Genomic DNA, 20,721 nt, shown 5'->3' on the forward strand with positions numbered 1-20,721 from the left:
ACAAGTTACCGAAAGGTGGACACCCTAAGTATAAAATCATTGAAAACAACGTTAGATCGAGATATACAAAGTTGAGGACTTGCATTTGGAATTGGATCATGGAGCTAGCCACTCTGGAACCCCAGGACACGGAATCTGGATAAGTGGCGGCGCTTGTTCACGGAGAGTAAAGCAGTTTCAGCCAAAGCCATTCGAACATGTACTGCTCGGTACACAACAAAGTATACGAGGGGGTGAGAACAAATCGAATCCGGAGGTAAATCTGGGATTTAAAGGCATTCCCAACAGCGGGACCCGGGGGTGTGTCTCTCCGCTAATCTGTAAATCGTTGGACACCCAAAAATACACACCGGCGCAAATGCTAGGCGCGCGCACCGCTCACGGACATCAAACAGCGGGAGGGTGGCAGGTTGGTATCGCTAATGCAAATCGATACCGACCTCTAAGCGTTTCGAGAGGGGCTTTCCGAAGTGGTCCAAGTATATCGGTGGGTGTGTGGTGCATTGTCGCTCGTTGTCGAGTATCTGGTACATCTTAATGCTCCCTGTCGTTTGAGTGCGGGACCCCCAAGAGCCGTGAGAGGGGACCCGAACTCGTCAATCTCGATTCCACTGATCGATCTCACGTTATACGCCGAGGCGATTCGCGTATTGCGCATCAAGGGGAAGCCCGGTGTCATTTAACGGTGACAAATTGAGGAAAATGACCATCGATCAGTGACCACTTGTTTCGCATTATTTTTCCTAGAGTTTCACTTTCCTTTTTCTTACAAGTTTTCAAATCCATTCTCGATAAAACGAAACTTCGTACAGGAAAAACGAAGCTTTTCGGTAATGGTTTTATCACGCACTCACGACTCATTCTTGCTCTCTCCTATCTAATATACTCTCCATTTCACCTGACTATCACCTTCCATTCCCAGAACCCTGATTCTGCACTCGCCAACGCTTCAATCCACTCGTCCCAATACACTTTTCACCTACCATCTAAACTGCACATTTCGTTTCTACTGTAGTTCCATCAACTTCCTCAGAATAAGCATGTAATTGATATTCCAAACATACCTCAAGTTATTCAAGCCTCATCCTAACCTACGGATTTCCTAGAACGTAAAGGCGAAACCTTTTCTATCTATTCCTGATATCTCTATCTATTCCTTACCGCTCGGGAATAAACGACCTTCGGGTCATCGTAGCTTGTATTTCGGTACATTATTTTTTTGCAATAAATAGAATAACAATGTTTCATAAAAATTGATGTCGGTGTTGAAAAACTGGAAAACGAGTGTTCTGAAAAATTGACACACATATATTTTATTCAGTACTCTGTACTAGACGTTAAATTTTCCAGTAAATGTTACTCAAATGATTTTCTAATTTTCATGGCCTGATTAATGGAAATGCCAAAGAAAGAAAATAGATACACCGCTGATGTCACGGTAACAGAACACTGGCAAAAAGTACCGAAGCGGCAAGTATTTCAGAAATCAATGAGGATGAAAATTGATTACGTTCTTTGGGTGCTAATCAACCATATTGAAAAATTATTTAACTCCATGTTTTTCGGGTACGAATAACTTTATGCAGTATGGCTCTTTCGACTCGGTCTTTTAAATTTTTGCAACGATTATGAGCAATTTTAAAACAACGCTATAATCAAACGTACACAATACAAACGTAATTTTGCGATTCCAAGTTACCGGCAATCTATGGTTCAAAAATTACGACTGACAATAAGAAACGAAGATCAATCACGTTGCATTTTCTCTCAGTTATTGATCCTACTTATACGTTTAGACTGCATTTTTACTGACTTTAAATGACAAGATCAATTATTTTCAACTCCCGTTATTCGATGTCCGATTGGTTTTCGTTTACCGCTGATGATAAAATTCCATAGTATAATAAAAAAGCTTCGAAAAGATAATTCCCTCCGGGAATTTGAGGATCGCTCTGAAGTACATCCGAAACCATTTGCGGGCCCGAAAACCTCTCGGCAGAGCTTTTTCTCCGGATTCGATAAAATCCGAAATTTTCATCCATCATCTTGAATTTGAAAAATCCGATTTCAGATTCGTAATCACCTACTCGAAAAACTTTCTCGGAAATGGATTATTCCTTCAATTTCCACGATTTTTTTTCAACCCCTTTGTTTCCAACGATAATAATTAATTACATTATATCGCAATAATTAATTTCGAGTATTGAAAACCTGTTACATGTACTATCAGAAATAGCAAAAAAACCGCAAAGAAACATGCTGAAAAGTTTTCTAAATGTCCCAAAAAAAAATGGCTACAAAATAGGTGGTAAGGGTTGAGGGATGAAACGTACTAAAAGACCCATGCAAACATGCAAATGTACCGATGTAATCAGATCGGCTCGGTGTGTACGTCGTTTTACGGCCGGTTTTCTTTTTCTCCTTCTCCTTATTGTTCGCATTCATCTCATTACTCTCCGCGTCATGTGAACATTACATGTAATCGACCATTTGAAGGAATTGGTTTGCAGACACCTTGCACGATATACTTTCTTCGCAGCATTTTTCAAATTAAAATTGAACAGTTCTACTGGCTTTGTTTTAATACCAATAACAATAAATTGGTCATTGCAACCTTCGGAAATTCGGTTAAAAAAAAGTTCTCATTTTTATAACATCGACGGTTTCCAGACTGAGAAAAATTTTATTTGTTATAATAACTAGTAAAATTCAGTAAACAGGTATCGATGAGAAAAAAAAAGAAAAAAAAAACTGTTCGAATATTGTTGAAATTACCCAAAGCACGCGTAACAGTTTTGCGCTATCGTCGATCCTTTTTTGGTAATTGCAACGCAAAATCAGTTTCTTCGGCTTACTCTACTTTTTTTTACTTAAATAAGGCTTTAACATCGATTTATTGTTGCACAAGCGTTAAATTTTCGCAACAGTTACAAGAAAATATAGCAACAGTGACGATAATGAGAAAAAATAGTAACGGATACTAGACTGTCCGGTAACAGTTATAAAACTAATTTTCATTTCGTACCTAGAACTATATTTTTCGATTGTAGTAAAAAATGAAAATAGTTAAGGACTGAGCGGTAACCGGAACTAAAAATTTCTCTCAGTGTAGTCGCTCCAACGTAAAAAAGAGATTATTAATCAAAGATAATTAAACTTTGTCTACACGATTATGTCCACATTAAACCGTTGTACACACGATAATTTTGTAAAATTCTGCTAAGAAACTGGAATAAAATTCACATACGCATGTGAGTCATGTCTCAGACTTCGGCTAAAAATCCTATAACTTCGTGAGTGAGGGATTTTTCTTTACAGCCGAAACTTGTGTTTAGAGCTTGTTCCAAGAGATAAAAAAAAAAAAAAAAAATTATACCATCCTAATTTGAAACAGTCTGATACTTAAATTACACGCGTTAGTTTTACAATATTACAAGCTGTATAATATCGTATATTTCATCACGTAACTTCCGGTTCCCTTTTCTTATTTCTTTTTCATCTTTTTCTTCTTATTCCCCCTCCCATTTCTCTTTTGCATGTAACGTCGACGAGTTAGTGTGACGAATATAACACGTATACATACAACACCATCAACCGCATATATCGGTGCAACTTGTAAGGTTATTCTTGGTCACGATCTAGAGCGATTCAACAAGAGAGAAAATGACGCGGACGTATTCTCTCTCTCTCTCTATTTTTCTCATCTATCTCTTCTCTTCTCTTCTCTCTTTTCTCTTCTCTCTTCTCCTCACGGTTAAAAGTATGCTACGAACGCAAGCCGTAAAGACCAGGGGGAGCCTATTAATAGGCAAACAACGCGCGGGGCTTTAAGCTTTGCGGGCTCACGAGAGCCTCGCGATAAATTGACAACGCGTTTTATATAGGTGTGTGGTATACGTGTGTATGTGACACGTGTATATAAGCTGCAATTTTACAAGCCCTTGTTATAATATCTGAAGCACGATCCGGGGAACGTGTGAATCAAGCGTCAATATTCAAAATATTAACACCTAATTGTACCAATTGATAAAAATAATTTCCAAGCCTACGCGGTGTGAAAAAAAAAAGACGAAAAAAAAATTTTTATTTACCAAATGACAAAGGAATATTTCGTCGATTTAGATAAATGTAATTCAACTCAATAACCCAAATTATTGTCAAGATCACTTTCTTGCTGATGTTAGTGAAGATAATTTTTTTAATCGCAAAGGAAAAAAAAAAAAAAAACATTTCTTTCGCTATGTTTGATAAACTCAAAGAATCTTTACCCTGTGTGTACATAATTTTGTTGTTGTTTATTTTTTCTTCAATAAGTAAGAAATAAATGTAAAAACCTGTATTATATGTATGTAAATATGTTAAACATTCGAAAGAAAATTATAAATGTTTGCGATGAGAGTATTTCTAAATTCGCTTATTCAAATTATATGCAAGAATTATAAGTGAAATTAGCCAACGTTGATTCTTACTTTGTATAAGAAAAAACCCGTGCACAAAACTTCAACAACACAAGTTTAGTATAATAAATGTATATTTGGTATATCCGGTCGCCGCGTTCCGGCGGTTTCAGTATCGCGAGTTTATTTTGCCTGATAATACGTTTGCAATGTGTAAATCTTTTTTTTTCCTCTTCTTTTCGTGTATACGGCAAAGGAGAAAAATGCCGCGTGCAAAATGATAAAAAAAACTCGTGGTTGGGTCGGAAGCGAGGCGATATCAAACCTATACAGCTTACCTACCAGCCTACAATAATACATACGCAATGTAAACCGTCATATTCGTTGAAGGCGGCCCTTGAAAGATAATTACAGGAATCATGTTCCCCGAGCGTTATGTAAAACCGAAGATATCACAACGCCGTCGAAGCTGGTAAAACCCAACGTGGTGATTGTGACGAAAAAAAGGTGAAGCAATGAAGAAACAAAGAATTCATTTACATCACAAGAAAAAAAAAAAAAGAAATGGGATAAAGGGAGAATAAAGTTTTAATCAAATTTGCGAATATCTTCAATTACATTCAAAATTATTCCAAGTAAAATAATATCCAAGTTTAGAGTTGTCAAATTTTCTCCGAACCCCCGTATTCTCCGTTGCTTAAATTCTTTCTACTTCTTTACACGTACTCCTGTTTTTCATTTCCTGAAAATCTACAGACGCGTATTGCACACGCACTGTGAACAGGATAACAGAGGGAGAAGAAGAAGGAAAATAATATAAGAACTTTTGCGAAAACGAGAAATGTATTGATTAACACTTCGGAGATGGAAGATACATGTTATAACGAATGCGTATGCCGGTATCAACTGGGTAATTTAGGTACGCAAATCCGCCAGACATTGACGGTGAGAAACGGGATTATTTCCGTGCACGGATACGAGAAGATGCAGCGGTGCAGCAACGGCATTGCAGCGTCGTAGATGTTGTGACAACCGAATTGGTAGCCGTTTATCACTCGCTACAGAAATTTTGTCCCTTGCTCAGCTCCTCGTTACATTATTTATATATATATATATATATAATTCCACTTAGGACACGTATAATTATACACATTAGACATATTTCTTTCATTTCTAGAACAAGGTCTGAAAAATAGTTTTTACCCTAAAAAACATCCTCAAAAAGTATTGCTGAAATTAAGCTTAAGCCCAAGAGTTGCCCGACAACTACGATATAACGTTTTCCCATTTAAATGATATTTCGGAAGAAATCGCGATCGTATTGATAGAGAATACGATATATTATACATTGGTACTACGGATTTCATAATAGAAGATTCATTGACCAAAATTACATGATTCTATTATTTCTTGATAGAAAGTAATCACAAGTAATGATTACGACCGAGACTTCAACTAACTTGTAATTAATCTCAAGATTCGTTCAATTTCAAAGATCTTACGCGATAGAAATGAGAAGTGAAGGTGATCGGTGTGAACTGATGAAACGGGAATCCCCGGCTCGCATATATACTGTTTTAATTAACACGATATATAATTCTATATAATACGTATACGTATTCTGTAATACATATGTATACTCTTGCGAATTTAAGTACGCACACACACGTACACACACACCTAAATTCGCAAGTACCTAAGGATAATGGTATAATATACCTACAAAAAGATGATGATAAATTCGATTAATTATCAAATAATACCTCAAAGAAAGATGCAATAAATCGACCGAATAGTCAATTCTTATTGTAAAAGATCCCGACGCGAATTATGATGACAACTTTTAATTTTCGCGAAAAGTTAAACACGGAAAGAACTAAAATCATTCAAATAAAACCAGGAACAAAGTATATTCCGCAGAGTTGAATCCGAACGTAAATAAAGTCAGTTCCGTACTGTAATCATTTGCGATTTTGTGATAAGAAATCGTGAAAAAAGGTGAAAAGAAAATCCTTTCCTACTAAAAATCCATCAACACTAGAGCTGTTCAAGGGTCTTGAGTTTTCCTGGGGTTAAAATACATAGACCATTGATATGTAGTTTGCGGTTTTGTCGAAGCAAAAGAAGAAGAAAAGCTAAAGCTAAAAGAAAGAGAAAAAAAAATAAGAGTACAAGAATCAAAAAATGAGTAATAAACTAGAACGAACAGTCGCCGCGAATCTCCCATATAAAAAACCACCCACACACACACTCTTTCTCTATTTTTCAAGACACTCTACCCTTGCACAGCATCTATCCATCTATCTTTCTCGACGTGTTTGTGATTTATCTGCACGGCAAGCAGCATCCTCGTACCGGTCGACGCATCTGGAGTTCTGCGCTAGTAGTTGCTTCTCTCTTATTATATATGTATACATATATATATATATATATATATATACGAGAGGCTCGGCCAAGGAATACATTAATTTATTTACCGCAACCACGGCGGTAGTGGCGTGCCTATTTTTCTTTTCGCAAGTCACACACAGAAGTACGAGTACATTTATCTGTATAAGTATATACTAACACGGCGTACATAAACAGGCCAATGTACGTTATACACTTCGCCACAGTGATTCCTGATCGAAATATAATAAGCCAATCGGAGAGAGGCTAACTAAAAAGATAGACTTAGGATGTAGACTGCGTTGATCCTCTAGACATTTGTTATTCCATGGTCTTCTTCATTTCTTATATTCAACGCAATCTTGCTGTAACAGACGGCATCGGTGAAGCTAAATAGACGCTATGTTAATTGTACGAAGTTCCGTTTCTTGTTATATACTAACAAATACATTATAAACGTTAGACTGTGTCCCGAAAGAAATCCTGTTCCACAATCATCTTTGCAACAATTCTGAGATGGTTAAGTTTTTTGAATAATTGGTTACGTTGGCAATGCAGAATCAGACCGGAGCGCCACAGCCGGCCTGCCGTGAAACATACTCAAACTTTGTAAACATAACATAAATTCGTGAACGTTGAATTTCGCATTTTTAGGTTAGATTCGACGGTCGTGGATTATGTTACGTTTACAAAGATTGAGCCTGGAATTTTGTATTTCTTGATAAGATTCGACGGTAACAGGTTATGTACGTTGAGAAAGATTTAACCTGTTTCGCGGCCAGCCGGCGGTGGCGCTACGGGTTGATTCTGCATTGCCAACGTAACCAAATCTTTGAAAAAATTATCCCTCTCAGAATCACTGCGGCCAAGTGTACATTCTATACATACGGTATGCATACACAGAGCAGGAATGCGGATGACAGAACGGTAGCTTAGTCTCCACTCTCCTCGAGCGAACTAGACTCAAACGGACTCGACGATCGGCTCGCATGCCACTGGATTAAGCATAAAATAGCACTTAAAACCGCCAGCGTGATTGGAAACAAGCATATGTGTGTGCATATATTTGTTACATACGTTATTCAAATGCCCATAAACGATTTTCTATATTTATATCATGTAACCGGCGGTTCAGATTGTCCCAGGTCGGGAACATGTAGCCAAGAATCGTGTATATTTTAAGGATGAACAACAGACGCACCGTCTCAATCATAAGTTAGACTCTGAACGTTTAAAAAATCTCCAGCAGTGTTACGTGTTATCAGCGCCACTGATGACGAACTCGCATGAAACAGCACACCTGTACTATGTAATAAAATTGAATGTGAGGAAATTCGGAAAACATTGTTAATGAGACACCCGTCAAGAATTCGATAAAAGGTTTTATAATTCAACTTTTACGAAGTCGATCAGATTCCAGTATATTTCGCCTCATTGTGTTCACCAAACAGAAATCACCATAATTTAGGTACGTGATGATTTTTGATAAACAATTATCTCCAAAGTGGTTTAAAAATACATTTTTATACGATATGCAACAAGTGTTCGTCAAAAATTCCATTTCCGTGTTGTGAATATGCCATAGTAATAGGATTTTTCTTGAAGGTTTTTCACGCATTCTTTATGGATATCTCGCCAGCGAGCAAAATGAATCAAAAAACATTGGAATGGGATCGAAAATACCAGAGTTGAATCATTATGACCTTTCTGACTATAAAACCTTGTCTCAAATTATTCACATATTTCTTAGCTTGTTCTATTCAAATTTCCTCAGATTCATTTCTATTATACATAGTATTGGTGTTTACCATCGTAGACACAAATAACACTACTGACAATTTTTCAAATGGTGTTTCCCATATTCCTAACTCTTGCTAGAGTGGGTGCGGCTCATTCATCCTCAACTTCTTTGCCTTAAGTTGTTTATTTATACGTAATACACGCAAATGAAAGATATATGTGTGTATATTGAGGTGTCCCTTATTTAGGGTGCTGAGGCCCCCCAACTTCAAATACTTAAAAAAAACACTTGCCTCATTTTTTCAAATTTTTACTTCATCTCGAACACGTGCCACCAACAAACAACAAAACAAAATCCGTAACTGCATGGTTTTAGTGGGAATTAGTGCTACTATCTGAGAAAAAATTCACATGATTGTACCAGAAAATCTAAACAAATTGCACTACCTTTAAAAAAGAAAAAGAAGAAAAAAAAAAGATTTCCGTAGTGTGCAATCCGTGTAGATTGCCTGGTACGATAATGTGAATTTTTTCTCAAACAGTAGCACTAATGCCCACTATGAACATTATTATTCTTACAATAATAATATACATATACAGAGAATGTGTCCGAAACACGTGTTCCGAGACGAGGTAAAAATCTGAAAAAACGAGGCAATTATTTTTGAAACATTTGAAATTGATTTGGGGGCGGGGGGTCGAAAAAATTCATTGATACCCTAAATAAGGGACACCCTAATAAATATATACCTATATAGATTATAGATATTTATACCTGTACGCACGCGACATCGTTATGTAGCCCAGGTTACAAATATGTTTATATAAGACGCGCGTTACGTTGAGAAATAAATTAACTATATTTAATGATCAGCTTCCACTTTCGATTATCTTTACAACACGCGATGTATCGCCCACAAGCAATTCGATATGCATCGGGACTGCGGCTAGTTGGTTATACCATCCATTCACCGCACTGAATTACCGCATTGGGTACAGTTATATTCGCGCATGTATCATGCAGGCGTATACGTTATGGATAAGAAAGAAAAAAAAAAAACTTGATCACGGAATAGAATTTGTTACGATTTTCTGCACCTTTCTCATTCCCGCCGATTCTGCTTTACATTTACACATATATATAAATAAATCGTTCTCTCAACTGTCACTACCAAACGGTAAAAAAGAAATGGGAAAAAAAGGAAAGTAATCGTTCAAAGTGCCTATATACGTATAAATACTTTACGGAATATACCGAATTATTTTTGCAGGTCTTTGCGGAAAAAAAAAACGAAATAAAGCAGAAATAATAACAAAACTTTTCGCACCAACCTCTATTATAATTTCGTCGTATTAACGTGAATATTGAAAAGCCGAAATGGCGAGTGAATCGTACGAGCAGTTACATGATAATTTGCGAGAAACTCTTCAGCCTACATGGGTATACATATATTAATCCTCGTGATCGGTATATTCGTACGTAACTTTTTCGCAGCAAGGCCAAGGCCAATGTCTTGTTTTTTTTTATTATTATTTCTTCCTCAAATTTCCTGTGGTATAGGTTGGTAACTAACTATACGTGTAACCGGTTCTTACACCAACAGCTTCTCATAATCGTTACTGACGTGAGCTGAAGACTCTTTTTTACGATCAAACTTTCGACGCTGAGGGTGCGTGATATGAAGTCTTTTTTTTTTTTAATCACGTACGTAACTATACATATCTACGTAGTGCTCACGGTTGGTAGAGTAACATTGAGATTTGTGATCTTTAATATATATTACATAAGAATAAGTTACACCGACACGAAATTAAAAAAATACCACAACGCGTAAGAACAAGTAATTTCATTTGCTTGGTTCGTATATATATTGCAGCTAATTGTAAGACTGACCTCATGCACGCTAGCAATAGCCAGAAATATAAATGTTGCTTTGGTTCAAATTACTTTTAAACTGAATTGAATCAAGGGTATAATATAAATTTATATTAATCAACGGTATTGCGATTTTTATTGATTCAATTAAATATTTCTATCGTTAATTACGTTATTCAATACCGTATTTAAGAAATGTAATTCTCTTCAAATAATTATAAAATTTATTCATCGCACAATCAATGTGAAATTTACTAATATTCATTGACTGTAAGTTATAAGCAATCACATTACAGAGTGAAGTCCAAATAACCTAAGACTGTATTTCAAAAAGTGCCTTTATACATCAGGTATAAATTGCCAAGTTTAGTTACAGTCGAACATTGCACATGATTTGATAAAACAAAATTGATAATTTTTATATTCACGATCAGTCGCGATGATCAAATCAAGATAAAATAGATGATTTACAGTTTTCGGTGAGAAAAAAAGACGTTTTACATTCCTCGACGTAATCTATTATGGTTAACGTTTATATCATCCTATAGTTTACATATGTCGTAGTGTGCGCCGAGCATGAAAGGCCTCCAATACTGAGTTGATTAAGTTTTACCGATTACTAGACACTTTGATCAATTTTATCGCATTTTTGAATTGGACCTGTCTTCGAATCTCTAGCACTTCCTATGGTCAAATAAATATAACCTCAGGCGTTATTTACGTAAAAAGTTTAGATCTTTCAGTACGTGAAATACATTATAAAGTACTAGTACGGTAGAATAGTGAATAACGGCGCGTTTTGGGTAGAATGCGTTTTCTTTCCATTTCGTACGGGGTCTGGCCATGAGTGTAAGACTCAGTTTCTGGGACTGTAAGGGGCTTGAAACCACCGCCATCTTAAAATTAAGGGCGTAATTAGTTTTCTTTAAATTCATCTCTGTAACCGTGAGGCCGATACAAAAATTTTACAGAGCTTTTTTTACCTGACACAATTATCCGTAACTTTTATTCGCAACTTTTTCCGCTAATATTATTGAGAAAAAAGTTACGAGCAAAAAAAAAAAAAATAAAATAATAAAAATTAAAAATGAGGGGATAAAAGACTTTCAGGCTTCGTTATAAACAATTTGTCCTATTTAATTTTTTATTCGGTTTGTTTTCATTGATTCTAATGGTTATTAAATTCTACTTTTTCTTCTTCATTCAGTTTAAACGGAATAATGTGACAATGACTCCCATCCTCTCACACCGGCTGTATCGCCAGTCCTTATCACATAATTCGTACAGAATCTAACTCGGATTTTATTTCGGACCGTGGACAAGTTGGCCGTAAGATTGAGACATCAATGAATATTGCTGTACCAACATTATGACCTGTCCAAATTCCAGCCAGATCGAAACTTTCGCCATAAAAAGCTACCGGAACTTGTTGGCGACAGCTCTACGTATAAAATCAAAATAATTTCCACAGATGTGCTTAAATGGATGCATCAAAATGTATGCGGCAAATTTTAATTTGTTGTTAAAAAAAAAAAAAACGCACAAATACACAACCATGCAACAATCGTACGACTACGACGTTGTAACACTTAGATGCTTGCGTCTAACGAGCGAAAGGGAAAGAAGGAGAATAAAGAGAGAGAGAGAGAGCGACAGCAACTAGTGCGTGAAAGGGGGGTGTGAAGAGAGGAGAGGGTTGAACGTACGTTTCACGTACTGGCTGGTGTATTTTTAATATATGGTACTAGCTTGGGCTCTTCTAGTTAAAGATATAAATATAACAAAGCGCCGGATGAAAAGTGGACCTATTAAACCGGTGCGACTATATGTACTCTTGTATACCTATAGCTATGTAATTTCCTCCGGTCTTGTGCAGCGGCAAAGGATGCACCATCGCAGCTGGACGTCACATTTGAGAGACGAAAAAATGTTAAAAGAAACGGAAAAAGAATGGGACAAAACATGAACGTGAGAAATACAAAAAATAAAATCTCTTCCTTCGACATAAATTACGTATGTTTATATTCAGGCTGTCTAAGTAAACGACCCGATTTAAAACACGTCTGTTCGTCAGTTAGATAAAGATTAATACTTCGTCACTCATTGACATGGTATTCTACCTTATATAACCTACAAACAAAACACCTGTATAAATATGCGTGGATTCCGAGTTTTCTGTGTCAGCTGCTGGCTTAGCTTTCACATCGACCGTCATGGGATATATATTTTTCCAATTTGTTGAATAAAACGTATAGTTTGCCATAAAATGGGCCACCTAGTCTGGAATTTTTTTCAGATCATTATTGTTATTATTATCGTAAAATTTACCGTTTCTCGTTTCAATTCTAAATCATTTTCAAAGTGCGATTCTTCTTTCTTCGACCTATTATATTTTTAGTAATACTTATTTTTTTTTTGTCTGAATGGGAATTTTGCCGAATTCGCATGTGAGAAGGTTTTCAGAAATTAGTCACAGTGATAAAATGTGTAGGGCGATCAGTATTGGGTAAGAAAAAAAGAAAACGCTGGAAAACTATTATCTATAATAAAATTGATAGAAAATATTTTTGCATCGTTAATTGGGAATTCCAGATCTTCAAACTAATTGGAAAAGAACAGTTCAACTGTTGGACGATTCGTTATTGCAAAAATTTTATTAACCTTATACCCAATTTAACCAAATTTTTACCCACAATTCCTCGAGTAGGCTGTATTGTTGCGAGTCTTCGGCAAACTCGACTAACGTCAAATAAAATAATTCCTCAACACTTTTTACCGGAGAAAGTATAACTACGGTAAAAGAAGAGCGATTGAAAATTAGTAAAAATCAATATCAATGAATTGAAACCATTGACTTTACATCCCAATAAACGGTCGTTTATTTATTCAAGTTAATCAGGCCGTCGTACGTTTTCCACAAGTATAACGTACATCACAATACACTTGTGTCTCGTGACATTTTAACCACGTCTCATATCATCACGGAGAACGAAATCACAGCCGATAGATGAATTTGCGCTAAGCCGTTGTTAGATACGAGAAGCAGGAGAGTGCGACACGGACCAACTGTTCTCTGTCTCGAATTCTACTCATATGGTTACGTAATGATGCCCCGTTCGCGTATACTAATAACTTGCGAGGCATCCTCTTCTTCAAGTGCGTAGGTACACACATGCCTACGTACGTACGTACACGGACGAATATAAATAAGCGTGTATGGCTGCAGAGACGAGGGATGATAGTGTGTGCATACGTATGCATACACGCATACATACATACATACATACATATATATATATATAAACTATGTACCGTACCAACGAAATTAACGTGCAAGCGACAGATGCTTGACGTCTTGCGCGACTTGCAGCGGCTCTTCTTCTTCGGCTTCTGCTTTGCCATGCTGCCGTATTACCAAATAGTTTATGACTAAACGTGCAAATACTTATTGCAGATTCTTGCGGATAGACTTGAAGAAATTTTTAGTTCCGGTTACCGCTCAATCCTTAACTATTTTCAATTTTTACCACAATCGACAAAATATAGTTCTGGGTAGAAAATGAAAATTAGTTTTTTAGCCGTTACCGGAAAGTCTAGTATCCGCTATTCTTGCTGCAGTGTGCAAGACGGCAAGAATTGTAGGTATGATTAATGTTTCAGGGTTCATAATAATTGATACATACTACATTGCAACGCTACTGTTTCAGATAAAACCATCCGAATTATACTATCACCAAAGTTTTGTTGCGCTGTTCATGCGGACGGCATGAATGCTTGTATAATAGAAACACAAAGATGCTGGAGAAAGGGTGAGAGCGAAACGAAGTTCACGTACACACACGTTTTCACGATTAGAAAGTACAACTATACACTTTATCTAGATTTTAAGAACACGACAATACAATAGCCAATGAGATAGAATTTATGTGCGATCTCTACAAGGTATCGCTACTTACACTTTCTCTGCTGGATAATTGTTATAAGAAAGTAAAAAAAAGATGCCCGTCGTGACTTAAATCAACAATGGCGATACAGTGTGATAAGGTGTTCGTATTTCTTTATGGGGGAGGTTGAAGTTCGGAATGCGCCCAACTCCGAATTATTTATTGGGTAACAAAGTTGTTTCGAATGGTCGGGAACCCGCCGGCTCAAAGTTACGATAGAGCAAAGTTCCTAGAAGTAAAGTTCCGATAGGGCAAAGTTCCGAAAAATAAAGTTTCGATAGAGTGAAATTCCGAAAATTAAAATATACTCGCACAGCGTAGTTTATTCAACGAGTGGGTTAAAGAAAAATCGAAAATCAGAATGACCAAGATTTCGAACGTAAAAATATAAAAAAATCTAAAACGATTAAAGATCAAAGTGCTTAAATTTCTCCAAGCCAGAAATTCATAGAAGTGAAAACATCGATCATTTGGAAATTCGATGTTTCAGATTTTTAAACTTTCTCATTTTGAGCGTCTGGTTTCGGACCAATTGAAACCATGAAGTTTCGTCAAAGTTCCATATCTTTACTTTAAGTTTCGCTACCAAAAAATTCTGAATTGAGCGCTATCGGAACTTTTCCCTTCTGGAATTTGGAAACCCCGCTACTGATTAATGGAATTGGTAACGTCATCGCATTCCAAACTTTTTCTCTCTCATTGTCAGCATGATCGGAGTGAAAATTGAAAACAATTTTCCATCTCAATGCAAAGTCATATCGTATTGATCGAAGAATCTCGTCGTTAGTAAACTATCATTTTTATCGTGAGATTTTTTTACTCAGAGATTTTTTCAAAAGTACACTGCCATGTAAGTTTGGCACGCGGTTATATGACTCAATCACTTGGAACATATTTTTCCTGACGCATGAATCAGTGCAACTCGAGGTGAGTTGCCAAATATCTTTTTACATACTTACATCTGTCCCCACACATACATCCATATACGTATAAGTATGTATGTGTAATTTATATTTAAATACATATATATATATAAAATTAGTAAAATGACTCACAGAATAAGAATTGCTCGCGCATCGGTTGAAAACCTCGAGAATTCTCGCCAGAACCAATAAAACGAAACTTATATACAGTAACTTGTAAAAATTACACGTCGTCCATCACCGTGTTGAAACAATTATACAATACAAATCGTGAAAATACAGTTCCTCGAATAAATAATACGTTGAAATCAGGATAATTGAAAGAAAAATTCTGCAACACGTTACTGAATACACGCTGTGAGAAAAAACAAAATTCAAGTTACAATAGACGCCTGAGATTCGATAGCAATCGAACCTCCTCATTTATAATATTAATCACGTTTTACGCCGATTGAAAAGAAGACAAGGAAAAGATTACAAGGTATAAGGGGACAAAAAGAAAAGAAAGAAGAAATAAATAAGATTATGAATTCGAAACTAACCAATCAAGAATTAATTCACACATCCGTATAAAACGACTCAAGTATATACGAGTACGATAATATTAAAACTCGTCAAGATAATTACAAACAATATAACGCATTTGTTACATGATATACGGAAGCTGCGGCGGCTCGTTATTCACACACGTCGCGAGGGGAGCTAAATTCAAAGAAAATAGATAATTGGTCATTTTGTAATGAGTCGACGACGTTACACGCGTGTACATGGATGTAAATGTATAAATATAGAAAGAGAATGTTTCGCCTCGTCGTCTCCTCCTTCTCCTTAACAAGAATCTCTTAATTAGTGCAGCACTCGGTAAAGCATCCGACCAACCATCGAACCGCTCGTCTCTTGCCGCACGAATGAAATGAAATGGCGTGTTGAGCGGTACGGTAGGCGATGAGTATAACCCGGGGTGTTGAAATAAAAAAAAAAATGAAAAATAAAAAAAAACAGAGTTAAAAAAGAAGAAGAATAGAAGGAAGAATAGGATGGAACACGCGAGAGACCCAGAAGAGCCATTGTAACCCGTCTGTTGACCGCGGAGCAATGCGGAGTGAGGAAAATACATGCGTATGTATCTCTCGATCGCTAAATAAATTTTAGTACCAACAGAGCGCCGGCGGCAGCTCAGCAGGGCTATTATTGGCCGCCCAAAAAGGTGACGTAAAAAAAAAAAAAAAAAAAAAAATTCAAATTCACCACAGCGGAAAACTTCTAGCTTTGTCAATGATCCGTTTTACGGTGAACGGTATGTTCTTTGGTACGTAGTAGTACGTTCTACACTACCGCGTTCAAACTGCAGAGCTTTCTACACTGCAGTAGCTTGTTCATTATCGATGATCTCAAAAACTGTTGTACCGATTTTCACGACATTCCGACAGAAACTTGAGTACCGTTTTTTAACCCTTTCAGTCATAGTGGCAAGCATTTTTTGTACATTAAGAGAATTTTTCGATATGTTTCTTTACGATTTTTTTTATACGAATCTGAAATCAGATTACGAAAATTCAATGTGGGAAATCCGATCAGCTACCCAGAAAACCCCTGCATAGAATTTTTTGACCGTATTCAATCACGTTTGAAATTTTTGACCGCCATATTGGATCCGACATTTTCAACTTTCGAAATCTGACTTCGGATTCGCAATCAGCGTCCCCAAAAAGCGACCGAATACTATCGCGTTATAAAAGTTGACTCGGCGCAATAATGTGTGACTCAAAGGGTTAAACTGTCATGTCGTTATTTATATTACCTACTGAATCACAAGTATTAGTCTCGCGGATTGTAGAAGAATTATTTTATTTTGGAATATTCGTTTGTTTCTACCCAACCCTATACATTATAAAACATTTCATACGAACAAATGCTTGATTATCGATCTTCATTAAAAGCTCTTAACGGTCAAAGTTTAGCGAAACGAACTACTATTGTGCTCATAATTGCTGTTCCAATCAGCCTCGACGATAAGTTATTCAATTAAAAAGTTGTTTCCGGTTGTGCGCAGAGAAGGTATATATATGTTCACTAGGTGTACCAGTCGTAACGCGGTAGTGGATAAAGGTAGAAAAGCGAACTTCAGCTACGTGGTGAGAATCGGTTGTACCAAGTAGGAAAGGCTGCTTTCTCGGACGGCGGAAACTGTATACGACGTCGTTTTATTTACTACTTCGGCGAACCTGCAGCTCTCTCTACACAACAACAAAAACAAGTAAGCGTAGCTATCTGAAAATGGTGCGAACGTAATCCTATACAGCAGCCGATATATCTCGTGGTTAAATTTATATTATCCTGCAGCTGCACCTAGTTTGCAATACCTTTACCACTTTCAAAGGAAACGGTGAATGAACGTGGTAAAATAAAAAATGAACTTGAAGCAAATTAACAACCTCAATAAAATATTTCCGGACAGTTTCTTAGAGGCAATAAGACGCATGCTAAGACCCCAATTGCGGATGGGTGAATAGTTGGTAGGACCAGGTGTAACTGAATGGTTAAATCGACAAGTTTAATCAACGACGAGTTCTTGATGATAATGAAAGAAAATTCGATATCGGAATTCGTCAGGTTGAAAATGGAATAAGTATTTACAAAAGGAGAGAAAATTTTGATTTCAGGTCACACCCAATCAACTACATACATCAAACGACGAATTGATGATGAAAATCGTGACCCGTTTACAAGAATGGAATATGGATGTGTTTCGCCGATGCTTTGTTGAACGTGAATTCGTAGAAATAACAGGGTAATGGCGATGCATAAAACGAGTCTATTGTTACGTGTACATGAAAAGCCAAACAAGAGACACCATCAATGATGAATATCGACGAGCGTGCTACATTGTTACAGAAGGTAAAAATAAATACAGCTCTCCATTTTTTTTCAATCTCTCTTTTTGTTGAGGAGTTGATGATGAATTGCGTACCTTGGTTGACGGACTTTACTGTCTTGTTCCCAATAGTACTGGGTCTAAGAATTCTACCGTTCCCATTTACACCGAAGAAGCAAAGATAGACATCGAAACGAGACGAAGACTGCAAGTCACTCGACATCACTGCTGCTGGCTCCTAAATGTGGTAGATCACATCCCCCCTTTTTGTTAGTCGAGAATTACTCGGGTCGATGGTTATCGTAATCGACATATTCTTTGTTCGTTATTGTTGCATCTTATCAGGCTTGTCGTACCAGTTTAAACTATGTATAAAAACTCTTCATTGTTTCATCTATCTTGTTTTTTTCCCCACAAAGGTTCACCGAGAGAAAATCAATTCATCAATTACGATCAGCATTCGATAATCGGTAATAACATTGTTTTCATTTCGTTTTTGATCATCCGATACAGAAAATTTTCTTGTGAAATTGATCACAAGTTTAAGGAACTCGTTATTGATCGACTATGAGGGATTCGATCCTCCTATTTTCGTAGACTCAAAAATTGGCGCATTCGCAGTTCTTCATACAATTGTCTTAGATCTACGAAATACGGGAAAAATGGGTATAAATTTTGACTTACCACCGTAATTGGATAGACGGGGTTGATTACTGTGAACAGCAGGACGTGGTTGGGCTTGTTATTGTCCTCCCTGTAGAACCAAAATGAAATGAAGATCATTAGAAATCATTCGCTATCACGCTCCAGCTGCGTCAATTTTCAAATACATTCGAAATTGATGTAACAATGTAACAGTATGAGCTTCGTGGATAATGTAAAATCGGATAGTACCTCTTTCTTCGTGGCTCATCTCCGTAACCTCCGTACTCGTGATTCTGAAATGCGAAAAGAAAAACAACCATGAGAATGTGTAAGCATGACGAAACACAACGAGTCGATGTTAAATATACGTTAGAATTACAAACGAAAGATGGGTTTGAACCGAAGGGATTTCTTCCTGTATAAAGAAAATCCGTATGCATTTAAAAAACGCACCGCTTGTCTTTTGTTTTCCAACGATTAGAACCCTACATTTTTGCAAAATTTCAAATTTGCGTATCTTTCGAACTACTCGATATTAAGAACCACAAGTTTTCGGTTTAGTTTTTCGACGAAGACTGAGACCCGAATGCTATATGAGCGTCAAAGTCCGTGACTTTGAATTGAAAAAGTGGACCGCCAAAAAAGGAATACTTGAAATATATGCGTAACAATACACCGTGTAACGTGAGTACTTGTCAAATATTTTTACTCCTCGTGTAATTGTTCACCCTATGCATACACACGGTGCTAAACTTTTTCACAATATGGTGTAAAACTTTTCGTATAATGTACAACCGTGAAAAAGAAGAATGGCAAAGTGTAGGGCGGCGGCATTTTGCCGAGAAGAAGATATAGAGGATAGGTACGTAGAACAAACTTTTGCGACGGCTGGCTTAACAAGACGAGAGAATTCCTGCACCGGTAAGATAGTTCCAAATTATGCGTTTAATATTAACGTTGCGAAAGCAGAAGATGAAAGGACACGTTATTTTCCTTTTTTTATTATAATATGCATAGCTGTGTACCGTATTAACGGATGTAAAGAATACGTTAGATGCACTCTACTTATGAAATATTTAGTTAAGGTTACCCCATCCAGTCGACAACTTTATTCATTATTCAGCATTAACTAAAAATATACAATTCCGGGTACAAAGTGATAATAAAAGTTGTTTTGTAGCTGTATATTTGATGCTGGTAAAACAGACAACTGATTTCAAGAGCCTCCACAACAAGTCAATGTTGCAATTACCATAGAATGTAGTATTGACAACTATAATTAGACAAAAATAGAGTTGCTGGTATCAAATTTTCCTCTATATTATTGCAAGAATGTTTGAACATTATTTAAAAAAATAAAATCTCTCCGTGTGTTATCGCCAACAGCTGTTTTTCCCACATTATTCTGCATTTAAGTTTCTTCTTGCGTTCTCTAAAATGCAGAAACAATGAACGGCGGACAACCACGATAATCCAAATGTCGTTGTTGCACGAGTTTGCACGTATAATAAAAGAAATAGTCGAGTGCATGTACCAAGTATACAGTTGTCTAGCGGTACAATGATCCAGCAAATGTCTGCTTCGGGTCACGTAATTAACACCTGCAACTCTGAATAATAAATTTCCAATTCTTCACAGCGTACCAAAAGGTTATCGTTCTCTTTTCTGCATTCCATCTTTCTCCATACCCCTTGATCGCGTATCGCCACAGTTTTACGTCGCGAATATCAATGAAACGTCGTCGATTCAAAGAAATTGATTCAGCGTATGAAACAATATCAGGCTGTGATACGCACGTGATATGGAAGAAGCGTGTTGATGATTTATTACGCGTGTGCGAATGTAGGTATATAATAATATCGCAACCTGGCGAGTAGATACACGCATGCATAGAGACGGAAATAGAGAAATATAGAAAAAGAAAAGGGTAGAA

General features: G+C 36.7%; 1 protein-coding gene and 1 long non-coding RNA gene across 6 annotated transcripts in view; one reads left to right on the forward strand and one right to left on the reverse strand.

The window, feature by feature from the left end:
- The window catches only part of LOC107219924 (heterogeneous nuclear ribonucleoprotein L), an 81,486-nt gene that overhangs the window by 47,422 nt on the left and 13,343 nt on the right, over positions 1–20,721 (reverse strand). For all 4 annotated transcript variants that reach the window (XR_006903160.1, XM_015658287.2, XM_015658286.2 and 1 more), the window contains exons 2-3: positions 19,038–19,081; positions 18,828–18,897 (exon numbers count right to left, since the gene is read on the reverse strand). Coding sequence is in view for 3 of the 4 variants with exons in the window: in XM_015658287.2 (XP_015513773.1) it covers positions 18,828–18,897; positions 19,038–19,081 (114 nt within the window). In the remaining variant the exon portion in view is untranslated. The remainder of the gene's footprint in view (positions 1–18,827; positions 18,898–19,037; positions 19,082–20,721) is intronic.
- Positions 17,373–18,625, forward strand: LOC124293246. 2 transcript variants are annotated; one of them, XR_006903161.1, is made up of 4 exons: positions 17,373–17,525; positions 17,612–17,784; positions 17,932–18,166; positions 18,276–18,625. It is a non-coding gene; the product is annotated as an uncharacterized LOC124293246 (long non-coding RNA). The 2 variants fall into 2 exon arrangements; XR_006903162.1 differs by lacking the exon at positions 17,612–17,784.

The sequence above is a fragment of the Neodiprion lecontei genome, chromosome 3 (assembly GCF_021901455.1).
Source record: "Neodiprion lecontei isolate iyNeoLeco1 chromosome 3, iyNeoLeco1.1, whole genome shotgun sequence".
Taxonomy (NCBI): Eukaryota; Metazoa; Arthropoda; class Insecta; order Hymenoptera; family Diprionidae; genus Neodiprion; species Neodiprion lecontei.